Below are 12,498 nucleotides of genomic sequence, written 5' to 3' on the forward strand. Positions count from 1 at the left end.
CATAGTCAAGGCTGCACTGGCTCATCGCTCGTGATCACGGCAGGGGAAGATACTGTGTCTTTTAAACTGAGACGTGAATACTCAGAATATAAGTGCAAAAAAATCCCAAACCTTTGGTGACTGTCTGACTGTGCTATTTGTGTGTGTTCTTGTATATATGGTTTATGAGGACACAAATGTGTACTGTATAATGACATGTATAACTTCCTGTGTCCTCGTAAATCAAATAGCTTGAAAAAAAACATACTAAACAGGGTTTTATGAAATTCAAAAAATGCCAAAAGTTTTCTGTGATGGTTAGGTTTAAGGGTAGGGTGAAGGGAGATAGAATATACCGTTTTTACAGTATAAAAAACCATTAGGCCTATGTAGAGCCCCCGGAAACCACATCCAAGTATGTGTGTGTGTGTATTTTTGTGAGACATATAGGTGAGGTAACTGTAAGTGTGGTGTGGGTTTACGGCTGAGTGACGGGGGTATGACCCACAGAAATACACTTTTCTAAAGAAACTTCATCTGTCAGTCATATCAGTGCTTTAACAGCTCTGTACCGGACAGCCTGGGGTACCGGGAGAGGATAATACTCAGTTTGTAAGTGTGTTTGTGTGTGTGTGTATATGTGCATAGCAGTGCTTTTCCTCATTCAAGACCTGTGTTGTGTAGAGACTTTTACCACATAGAAGCTTAATAAATGCAATCTTTCATATGTGTTGGTAGCATAATAGCTAAATATGTGGTCTGCTATCACAGAATCTGAAGGTTCAGTTCTACAATTTGAAGAAAAGCATCTGAATGGCAACCGCATAGTAACATCTAAATGGCAACCACATAGACAACAGAAAATGGTAAGCAACATAAAAAAACGTGTCCAACAACAACAACAACGTGATCTGTGGGGATATGGCTGATAGATTAACACCATGCATCAAACTAAGCAGGTCATTTCTACACTATTTTTGGATGAGAAATTAGCAGATGCGTACTGATGTGCCTGGTGGTAACAAACCTCTGGACAAAAATACATTTATAATACTTTGTTTCAATGCCTGTGACCTATTTTACAGCAAATTAGACAATTGCTTTTGTACATGTTGACACTCATGCTAATTAGACGTGCGCTACAGTATTGTGTTGTTGTGGCTTATAAAGAAACAGATGTGGCGGCAAATCATGAATTTAAGGATTCACATTAGAAGATTTGCATTAAAGGTAAAGATTTGTATTTGTTTAAAAGATAAAAATTTGATTTGAGTGCAGTAGCTGCATTATGAAGTCTGGAAAAAGTCCAAAGACTACTAAAGCACATGTTTACCTTTAATTCTCTAGGTTTGGGAGTAAAAGCGTTGCATCCAGGGTGATGAAACGCAATTGAACCTGAATGCATGTTCACCTGACTACAACATAGGAATTCAAGACTTCCTCTCACCTGTGTGCCTGCTCCTACCATTCATAGATTACTATTATCAAGCCTCTCAAAGCCAGCAGTTCCACACTGCACCAAATTTAGCCTTTCAATCCCCCCTCAGGGCTCATACCAGAACAGTCTGTCGCTGAAACAGTCTTCCCTGCCTTCCACATCTGCATTCTCCTGCCCAATCGCACCAGACCACATGGATTGATATAGTATGATGACATGGATATCACATGCCTCAAGTGTGTGTGTGTGTGTGTGTGTGTGTGTGTGTGTGTGTGTGTTTGTGTGTAAGGTGTCGTTTCCCAATAACTGAAGATAATCAGGACAGAGAGGATGATGCTCTCCACCTTGTGAGGGCAAACAGCCGCCATTGGGTTGTAGCAACCTTACTGGCCTGCTTCCTGACATAAAGAAATAAGGACGTTCTCAACGCGCCAGCTGTGCGGGCATCAGGCCCCTGCCAAATTCCAGACCATGCCCTGCAACCAAATCAGCCTGGCCGACTGGAAAAGCACAGTCTGTGGGCTCAGCATGGTCTGTCTATGCAAAAAAAAAAAAAAAACCTGCCGTCTGCAGCGCAGAACCGGAGAAGCCAAGAGCCCAGTCCGACTGGTGCCTTCATGCACAAGTGAAGCTCAGTAAGTAAATTGGTCACAAATTACCAAAACAAAGCAGTCGAAGAGAGCCAAAGCAGGCAAATCGCGGCCTGCGGCCATGGCCCACTGCACTGTACAGAGCGCTGATTGAGTCACATCGGTCAAAACGACATGTTACTGTTGCATTGTTATGACAGTCGGCCAGCTGCGTGATTGTTGCGGTTGCAAAAGCCCATACAGAACCATTAAAAGGTCAGCAGGTGCTGGACGAGGCGGCAGCATGTGCATCCCAGTGGAGACGTTCTCTGGGATTGCGGGCGGTGGGCTGCAAGCGCTTGTGATGAGGGACACGCTGAATGCTGGAAGCGGTCCAGGCTCTATTGCTGAGCCACTCAATCACAGGCTCAATCGAAGGCCCTCGCTTTAGCAGCGTCTGCCCGGGCTTGTGGAAGTACACGTTTACTGCGCTCTGGAGGGAGCACTTCACAATATCCTCTCGGATACTACACTACACTGCTGTTTACCAAACGGCTGGGAATGAGGAAAGAACATTTGTTTGCATTAATTTACAATGAGCCCAAAAAAGTATATGGGCACCTACGTCACACTTACTGTATGAATTTCAGAATTAGAAATAAGATATACAATCAAATGGACTCTGAAAAAAATATACTAGAGAGATTATTTATTTTTATGCACTGAAATTCAAATTCTAGTGATACTAATAATCATTGTAGATGATTCCAATCATTATGGAATCAAGGTTATGGATGATAACTGATAAATGGTCAGTATTAAAATTCCACAATATTTTGTCTAAATAAATAATAATAATAATAATAATAATAATAACAAATAAATAATAATAATAATATTATAAATAAAAAAAACTCAATTGTTATAAATAATAAAGGTTATCTATATGTAAAAAATGGGAAAAAACAAGCATGCAAATATAATTGTATATATGGAACACATTTCACTAACGTTTTATAAACAAAAAGTGTCTAAAAATATATATTTTTTTAATTTTGAATAACTATTGTTTAAATCACTTCAAACCTAACAAATTTCTTTTTGAAAATGTCTTGGAAAATGTTCACATAAGTGACACTTAGTTTGATATTGTAATACAAAATCATCCATGCCTTAAGTGTCCAAGTATACTTTTTGTGGCCACTGAATGTATACATCACCTAATTATGAGAATATCTGCCTTGGCTGTGCCAAGCTGCCTTCTGGGAGAAATCATCATTTATTAAAGTGTCAGCAAAGTGTCCCCGGTGCTCTGTATGGAAAACGAAAGAGCACAGACCTCCAGCTGTCCCTCTGCCCACAAGTGGTTGTAGCAGACAGGGGAAATGCACGAGTGGAGGAGGAGGATGGGAAGAGTCCTCCAAAGTCAGCAGCATGTAAAATCTTCCCCCACCTGGCTGGGGTCCAAACACACAATGCTCATTCTGCCTCCAATTCAGCGCAGGGATTTCCACCAATCCTCTGCGGGTTACTCCAATGCCTAAAGATGTCATTTAGTTGAGGATGGCGAGCAACCAGGGAGCGAGAGAACAGAGGGATTGGAGGGGAGGGAAGAGCGGTGGCAGGGGAGAATGGAGGAAGGAGTTGAGGAGGGATTTCAGCTACTGTGCCTTCTGTTGCTGCTGGAGAGGAGGTGGAAAAGGCACATCGATGACCTTTCTGTCTCTGCACAGAAAAAAAGAAACCTCTCAGCAATTAAGAGGAGTTAATGCCCTAATTATGTGTGTCGTTTTAGGCAGCGCCAGAGGGTATCTCCTAAATAGTAAGAGAGGGTCGGGGGAGGGAGAAGAGTGTGAGATGAGGGGGATGGAGGGTTACGAACCCAGCTGTTTCATTCCCAGACCCAACCTGGAGGGGAGTGCTATTGCCAGTAGTTTGGGTTTTTAAGCAGGTGTGGTAGAAGGGACAGTTGGGCGATTCCCGAATCTGGCACCTAGGGTTATTTCAGGTGAAGTAACATACTCTCAACCCTTGAAGTGTGTGGAGAGTAATGCTGCGTTCACACCGGACGCGAATTGAGCGTCAAATAATAATGTTTCATATAATCTAGATTAGATATGGAATAAATACCATACAAAATTAATGTCTCATATATTAAAATCAAGTTTTTATGTGATAACATATTTACTTCACCACGTGACAGCAGCAAGCTGGCTCCTGATTGGTTAACGTGGCGCGAATTGACGCAGAAGTTCAGATTTTTCAACTCGGGCGGCAGACGCGAATTCGCGTTAAACGCGTGAATGCACAAAATGCACCATTCGTGCGTAACGCGCCAGACGCTCAATTCGCGCCATTCGCGCGAACTCGATGCGCGAATGAGGCGTATTCGCGTCTACCGCGCTGCGCTCCACGCCTCATTCGCGCCGCAGGAATTTTTTACGCGCGCAACGCGTCTTTGCATTGACTTAACATTGAAATCACTCGCGCCTGACGCGCTATTCGCGTCCGGTGTGAACGCAGCATAAGGGAGGAAGGTGTGTGCTGTGATACACATCACTAGCACTTTCAAGCAGGCATTGTGCAAGCATTGTGTCATAACTGACCTGCCAGTCAGTTATGACACAATAATGAGTCTGTCATGATATTCAAATGCGTCTGTTCTGAAGAGTGTGACTGTCTATGGTGCACACTTTCGCCTTGGCGATGAAGAGGCAAGTCTTCTTCTGAGTGACATTTCATACTTAAGAAGTTATACCAAAAGCGTATGTCATCTTTATGTGGTATACTGGTATAGTCAGCAGCGCTGTGCACAGTGATTTTTCTGTCAAGTTGATTTTGTGCTCCACAGAAACTGAGTCAGCCACATATGTAGGACTGAATTAGTCTCAGTAGCTAGCGAGAAGATGGACAATTGTTTGTTCTTTAACAGGGAGATGGTTGGGACTTCAAACTGAAGGTGCAGCACAATCGCACCACGGAAGAAAAACAAACCAGCTATGAGAAATACTTGCCATGCTGACACTTAAAAGCACACACAGAGGCGCTATCTAGGAATAAAGTAGGGCAAACTACAGAGAGAGAGAGACTGCATAATGATATCACCCCCCTGAGAGCTCTCTTTAAGACACTAGCTCTCTATTTTGGGGAGGCAAGAGTGGTGGGTGGAGGGTGGTCTCAGACGGGTCCTCTCCTCAGGCTCTAAATGAATGGCGGCGTTGCATAATCCAGCGAGCCTCGCCCGCTGACAGCACGATGATTTATGCCCCCCGTCAGAGGAAGAGAGGGGCGAGAGAGCGAAAGGCAGATGAGGAAGGGATGGAGTGTGAGAGAATGAATGCGAGAGAGGGAGAAAGAAAAACAAAAAAAGAGGTAAGGAAAGTAAAAAAAAGCAGAAATGGGGAGGAAGGCAGAAAAGAAGAAACTAGGAAAAAGGAGGTGAGACAGACGTCAAGCCAAGTAGTCTTGTTCACTCTCTCCATCTTTTTCCAGAGACACTTGAGACGACTTAAGACAGCTACAAGTTATCATCCCTAGTGCAAAATGTAATGTTAAAAGATTCGATTTTTTTTCCATTTATATAAGACCTTTTTTTTTTTACCCAACAAAGTACCAAAACTGTTTATCATACAAAAGTAAATAAAACGGTCTCTAAAATATTATGCTTTAAAAGCATAATAATTCTGGTATTTTTATTATTATTATCTAATAATCTTATGATAATGATATTTAAAGCAACAATGTTAAAAAAAACCAATAATTAAATTATTTATTTTAATATATTATTGCTAAATTATTATTATTATTATTAAAAGGTAAATAAATTAAATAATAGTACTATTATTCATACAAATTTTTACAATATTAAATTAAAATAATGACATATTAATAATAATACTAGCAGCCAATAACTCACAATTCAAAACATATGATGAGTGAATGTCATGCAAACTGTCCAATTTGGCAAACAATTTAGTTCCAAAACACTGTAGTGTTTGATGACCTTTGATGACAACAAGAAAGATCCACCCATTTTTGGCTCACAATCCACCAGTTGAGAACTACTGATTTAGACTTATACAAGAGAAAATCATGAGGGATGTTTAGCTGATGAGGTGTTTTTGCAGTAGCATATCTGACTACTGTGATCACTGCCTGTAGCATGTTCTGTGTCAGTCATGATAATGGTGACAGTGGCCAGCATGCTATATATTTCATTGAAGGGTTTGCAGCACAGAAGCGGAGGAATTTTAAGCGAGATTTGATGCAACGAGGCAGGCTTTTGAGTTTTAAATTGCTCTCTTGCTCTGACTAAAAGCAGCACGCACTCTATATGTATGAGTATGTATGTCAGTGTGTATGTGTGTGAGACAGAGAGAGAGAGAGAGAGAGAGAGAGAGAGCAGACACTTTAGCCTACTCATATCTACAGGCAGGTCTGGTTATTTTGCTTCCATGGCTGCTCGTGTCCCCGGAGAGTTACAGTGGGGAGAGCCACTGCTGTCAGAATCCAAACTCCGGCCTTTGTTAGGACAGCCACTATCTATAACACAGCACAATAATTGGGCGAGCTCTAATTGCCTTCTGCAGGAATGAGATGTTACATATTCGTAAGGTGCATCCCATTACTGCCAACCTACGTCCGAAAGTTTCTTATTTATTATTTCCCCCCTCTTACTCTTTCATTCGCTTTCTGAGTATTTGAAAGCAAATAAAACTTATTTTTTTAAATGAGAAAAAAATATTTACTTGTTTTATTTAATATTTAATATTTAATATTTTACTATTTATTAAAAAATAATATACATATAAATTATTATCCACACATACATGTGAAACTTTATCTACATAAAGCGCTAAAAGCTCCAATACTGATATAAGAAATAGTTTGACCGATCAGATTAAAGAACTAAGTAAATTAGATAGATTAAATCATAATTATAATAATTCATAAATACAAATTTGGTTTCAAAAAGTTTGAAAAAAACATTCCCTCACTATAAAGTCTCAAATCTACAGTGATGCGAAAGACAGAAGTATCACTCCAAAAGAGCGGGACAAAGAGAGGTATGAGGTATATTAAGTAGCTCGCTCTGTGGAGAAGGCCATCCATCCGTGTGTGCAGACATGAAGGATGAGTGGCTGAGAATCTACCATCAACATCGACATCATCACACGTATGCCCCTTCTCACTTAGCTTAGAGTATTCAAGGTTTCACAGAGTGAAGAGCGTGTAGGTATTTATAAGTGTGTGTATATGCATTAGCATCCTAGTATACACTATATGTTCTTGTGAATAAGTGTGTTCTCAGCTCATCAACTCGTCTGTGAACGAGCATCTTTCTAAGTGTTGTGTAATAAGCACTCTCCAGTCCTGGTACACGGCTCTCGTTCCCCTCACGCTGCGTACCGCCGGGTGCTTTAGCTCAAGCATGTTAGGGATGATTCCCGGCTCTGGTCTCAGGCCAGTGCTCTGTCAGGCCCAGTCCCTGTCTCTCTGACTGTCTGTGGATATAATTTTACAGTTGGGTGGCTGGAGGTAGCGACGCGGCAGGAGGTCGGCCCCCAGGGTCAAACAGAGATGTTGCTGGAGGCAGCAATTTCCTTGCAGCTAGAGCGCGCATGTGCCTGCAAGGTGAGCACCTGCACACACTCTCGGTGCGAAGGCGAGTGCCTGTTGATACTGAGAGGCTTTACTTATGCATATGTATCAGCAGTGTGTGTGTACAATATGGGAGTGTTAAGCTGCAGGTGAGAGCTGCGTTGTGATAGGTGGACAGATATCATGTTGGGTGGCTCAACTAGCCCTGCGGCGGTTTGGCTCTGTTTGCTGAAGGATTTCATCACTTTGGATGCCTGGTATAGAGAACTGCAAGTCTGTGTTGTGTGTGTGTGTGTGTGTGTGTGTGAAGGATCCTTTCTTTATCAGGATTTCTTATCCCATCCCCACCTTCATGTCTCCCAGGGGTGACAGGGCTGATTTCAGACAGATCTTTCCCTTAAGCAAGCTGTTGGCTATGGGTAACAACCCAACCCCCTCCCCTCCCCCAAAACCCTCCAACTCCAACCAGCACCTCTGCACGGACACTGACACGCCGGCTTAGCCTGTACCTCACCTAAGCTAGCCAGCCACAGTTAACATCGACTGACAACTAACACACACACATAGATGACTGATCTGGATTTAATCTGATTCCAGGCCAGTGAGTTCTGCGCTAAAACACTGAAAACAACAAAACCTGACAAACGTGTTAGCATATCATTCAAAAGTGTTGTAAAACGAACAAAAAAATGCTAGCATAACATTTGATAAAATTTGTAAAAAAAGAAGCAATGTTTAAAAGAAGCTAATAGCTAATTATTAAGCTAATAATAAAAGAAGCAATTAGCAATTGTAAACCTGACACAAAAACAATGTAAGCATTTTACGCAATATTTTATAAGAATAGTCATAAGGTTGAACTGTATGTGTATGCATGTCTAACAAACCTGTGAAAACAATCAAGGTGCTAGCGTAATAGTCAGTTTAATGACGGCTACTTTTGAACAACAAAATTAAAAGCAAACAAAAAATGTGAAGGACCAAACACAAGTAATTTAAATAGCCTATGTACATGAATAGCCATTTGTATGTAGTACAGTATGTGTTTGATGTGCATAAACACTGTGAAAACAAGTTAGCACAACATTCAGCAAATAAAATGATGTAAATCTGATAAGCATAGCATTTTACACAGATTTTATATGAATAGTCAGAAGGTTGAATTTTGTTTTTATGTGTGTCTAAAAGCTGTGAAAACAACAAACCAGCAAGAGGTGCTAGCGTAACATTCAAAAGTAGCTACTGTCATAAAACTAACAAAATAAAAAATGTGAGGGACCAAACAAAAGCAATTCACATATTTTATATGAATATCTATTGCTGAATTGAATTGTTTGTATGTGTTTTTTTCTTCTTCTTCGTTCTTTGTGTGTAAAGTAAACATGTTGTGGAAAAATAAGAAAATTGATGCATCAATTTTTCAAATGACCCTTATTCATATGTAGAGGGGGACCTCTGTATTAAATTCAAGCACTTTACAACAAATGGTTGTGCCATTGGGTGCCATTTTGATATATGTGTATATGGGTGGCTAGCAGCAAGAACAAAAGGCTGCTATTTGTCTGGGTGCTCATGGGAGAAGATGCCATATCAAACATGCAACTACATCCCTCAGACCTTTCTGAAAACAGGCCTCTACTTATCAATTACCTACCTGTCAGCGACACCGGCCGTGTAGGCAAATGTCCCTGCACAGGGGCAACAATAGCGTTGAATGAGATTGCCATTTGCGTTTGTGTGTGTGTGTGTGTGTGCGCGTATGTGTGAGAAAAAGACGGATAATATAAAAAAGAAACATTTCACACGGACAAAAACATGCATATGCGCACGCTCTCACACTCGACGCAAACAAATGTGAACCTGTGGGGCATTTGTGCCTCCTGTTACTCCAAAGATGTGTTGTTTTGGTATAATGTGAGCTGACCACTCAGGTCCACAGAAGGTAGGCTGGCTGCAGGGCTTGTGTGTGTGAGTCTGGTCTTGTGTCATGGTGAATAAGGTGCAGTCTACCTGATCGTGACTTAAAGGGCCAGAGCGTTTGTGTCCACACACACTTGCGTCTCTAAGAGTTCCTGTGCAGTGAGTGACAGTAGCATAGCCTACCTCTCATTCTCTCTCACGTCTTCCCTCTCCCGTCTATGACGGCGATTCTTTCATAGGCAGACAAAACACATCCCGTCCTCCTGAATGAAAAGCGAGGTGCCGTGCTGCATTTCAGCTGCTGAAGATATCAGAAAGGACTTTTTTCCTGCGTGAAGGTTAAAGGCTAGTTCAGGCAGCTCCTCTGTAAACTTTTAACATCAAAGGCAGGAAAGCCTGGAGAGCCCGAGCCTTTCCACAGGAGAGCGGCGGTTTCAAAATAACTGCTTGTCCATTTGGCAGACCTCTGAGAAAATGCCTCACAGGCCATCTCTCTAAATAATAACCAGTCTTGTTAGTTAGAACTGGGCCTTGAGGCCGAGACAAAAGATGGTGTTTGGCTGACCGTGAGTGGCCCTCAGGGCAGGAGGCCAACCGGCCCTTCAGTTTCAACCTTGACTTTATTCCAGACCTGTTCTACTTTTCTTCCTCCTCAAAGAAACCAGTACATTTTCTCAGAATAGTAGATAGAGTGAGAAATACAGTCGGACAACGGATAAAATGTTCATTTACTTCCTCTCCCGACCCTTTTTTATCACTCACCTTCTCGCATCATGCCGACGGTCAGACACTTCATGAAGCGGCAGGCTTGGCAGGACTTCCTTCTGCGTTTGGTGATCTCACATTCATTGGTGGCGGGGCAGCTGTACTCGATGTTTCCTGTGGCGAGGCATGTAGAGGGAAGGAACAGAAAGTGTTTAATGACTGCCAACCAAAACCTCATTTCTGTAGCTATCTAGCACGAAATATCATGTATTACATTATTTCATATATAACATATTATCATTTGCACAAATAAAAGCTTGGGGTTGGTAAGATTTTTTTTTCGTTTGTTTTTGATATAAATTTCTTAGGCTAACCAAGGACACATTTATTTTATCAAAAATGATGTAAAAGCTTAATTTACAGCAGCCATTACTCCAGTCTTCAGTGTCACAAGATCCTTCAGAAATCATTCTAATATGTTGATTTGATGCTCAAGAGGCATTCCTTATTATTATCACAGTTGAAGATATTTTTAACATTATAAAGAACATTAGAAATGTATTTACTGTCACTTTTGACCAATTAATGCACCCTTGTTGAATAAAATAGCTTTTCACATTTTCAAACATTATACTCTCAACCAATAAAATACTGTGAGTGCAAACCCAAGCTCAATTTGTCAGTCCAAAGGAAGAGACTGAAGTACAGCAAATGCATCCCATCATATCTGTATACGTGTGTGTGCAATGAGTGCAAAATGGCATGCAGGAAAGCGCCACAGGCTCTCCTCAGAGGTCATGTGTCATGGAACTGTGTGAAGCTGGGCAGGCAGGCAGACTTTACTAAACCTAAACAAACACCTGTGGGTCACAATTCACCTCTAAGTGAACTTCCAATCACCTAGTGACAACTAACACAGCTCCTCATCCTACCAATCCCCATCATAAACAAAGCACAGAGAGACATAAGTTTCCTATTGCAAGCCCTGGAATAAAGTAGACTATTACAGCGTGTTCTTTGAGTATTATGATGCAGTGAGAGGGGAAAAGGGCAATGATATATGCTTGTTTTTGCAATAGCACACAAATAGAATCTGATGAGTAATCTGGCACACAATAAAAGCATTTAAACAGTTCCTTGGCTGAATTATGAGAATAACTTGCCAGATATACTAATTTAATATAACAAATTTAGGGTTTGGAACAGCTTATGGCAGTGTTAAAACTCTCAGCGTAGGGAGAGAATTTGCACTATAGAATAACTATTAGAACACACACACACTGAAACAGACTCTCACACACACGCACACATGCAATTAACATAGGGCCCGTCTGGGACCTCCACACTGATGAAATATTTCAGAGTTAATCAGACTTTGTAAACACTGATTTGTATTGACTTCTCTTCTGTGAACTGATGTTTCCTCATTAAAAAGCAGATTAGCAGCACGAGAAGGGGGGCTAAATGCTCAAGACTGCTAATTCAACAGGAAACAGTATTTAAAGTATGCATGTCCATTAAACTGAGCTCCAATATTCATTAGTCAGGTAATCTCCAGAATCCATTAGGGTCTTCGGATTGGGAGGAATCTGTGCAGGTGGAATGTGTGTGGAGTTGAAAGGTGATTCGCATGAGGGATGAGGCTGGTTGAGTGGTCTTAACCAGCTGGGAATGTTTAAGGGGGGAAAAATCCTTGCCAATCTAATATAGGTGCTTTCCTCCCAGTAGTTGAATGCCAATGGCTTGAGTGCTGTGTCCAGGTTATCAACACAGTGGAAAGGAGGCTGTATGTGTGTGTGCGTGTGTGTTCGCTGACAGGATAGAGTAATGTGATTTGAGTTAGGTGGCAGTCGATTAGTGCAATGTCCATTGTCTATCAGTCAAGTGCCCGACTAGAGGTTTCAAACAAGATATAAAATGTCCCAGGCGCTTTCTTCCTCTGCCTGTCTTCATACTAAACGCTACACTTCAATCATTCATCAGTTGCAGTCAAATGTCAATGGAGCTCATTTCCAGAGAATTGCAACAACATGACCTTGAGGTGACCTTCCGCTACGGCAATGAAGTAAGGAATGGGTTTTGGAATGTTTTTGGCTTTCTGAGGTTGCACTCTTGGTATCCCCCTCCAGTATTTTGCCACTGCCTGGCTACGAGTGGCTCAATTGGGAGGTGATAGATGCAGGTTGTCAGGTGGCATTGGAGAAGTGCCACCGGAATGCCAGCTGCCAGTGATTTGAGTGGCCGTGGCGCCCGTGCTGCCGCCTGTCCCAGCACCCTCACCCAAAC

At 41.6% G+C, this 12,498-nt stretch overlaps 1 protein-coding gene across 19 annotated transcripts in view; it reads right to left on the bottom strand.

Moving 5' to 3' along the window:
• The window catches only part of esrrga (estrogen-related receptor gamma a), a 276,809-nt gene that overhangs the window by 40,880 nt on the left and 223,431 nt on the right, over nucleotides 1–12,498 (bottom strand). For all 19 annotated transcript variants that reach the window (XM_077239803.1, XM_077239807.1, XM_077239795.1 and 16 more), the window contains one exon: nucleotides 10,270–10,386. In XM_077239803.1, coding sequence (XP_077095918.1) covers nucleotides 10,270–10,386 — 117 coding nt within the window. The remainder of the gene's footprint in view (nucleotides 1–10,269; nucleotides 10,387–12,498) is intronic.

The sequence above is a fragment of the Siphateles boraxobius genome, unplaced genomic scaffold, assembly GCF_051911475.1.
Source record: "Siphateles boraxobius isolate OS27281-9 unplaced genomic scaffold, OSU_SipBor_1 22, whole genome shotgun sequence".
In the NCBI taxonomy this organism is placed as follows: domain Eukaryota; kingdom Metazoa; phylum Chordata; class Actinopteri; order Cypriniformes; family Leuciscidae; genus Siphateles; species Siphateles boraxobius.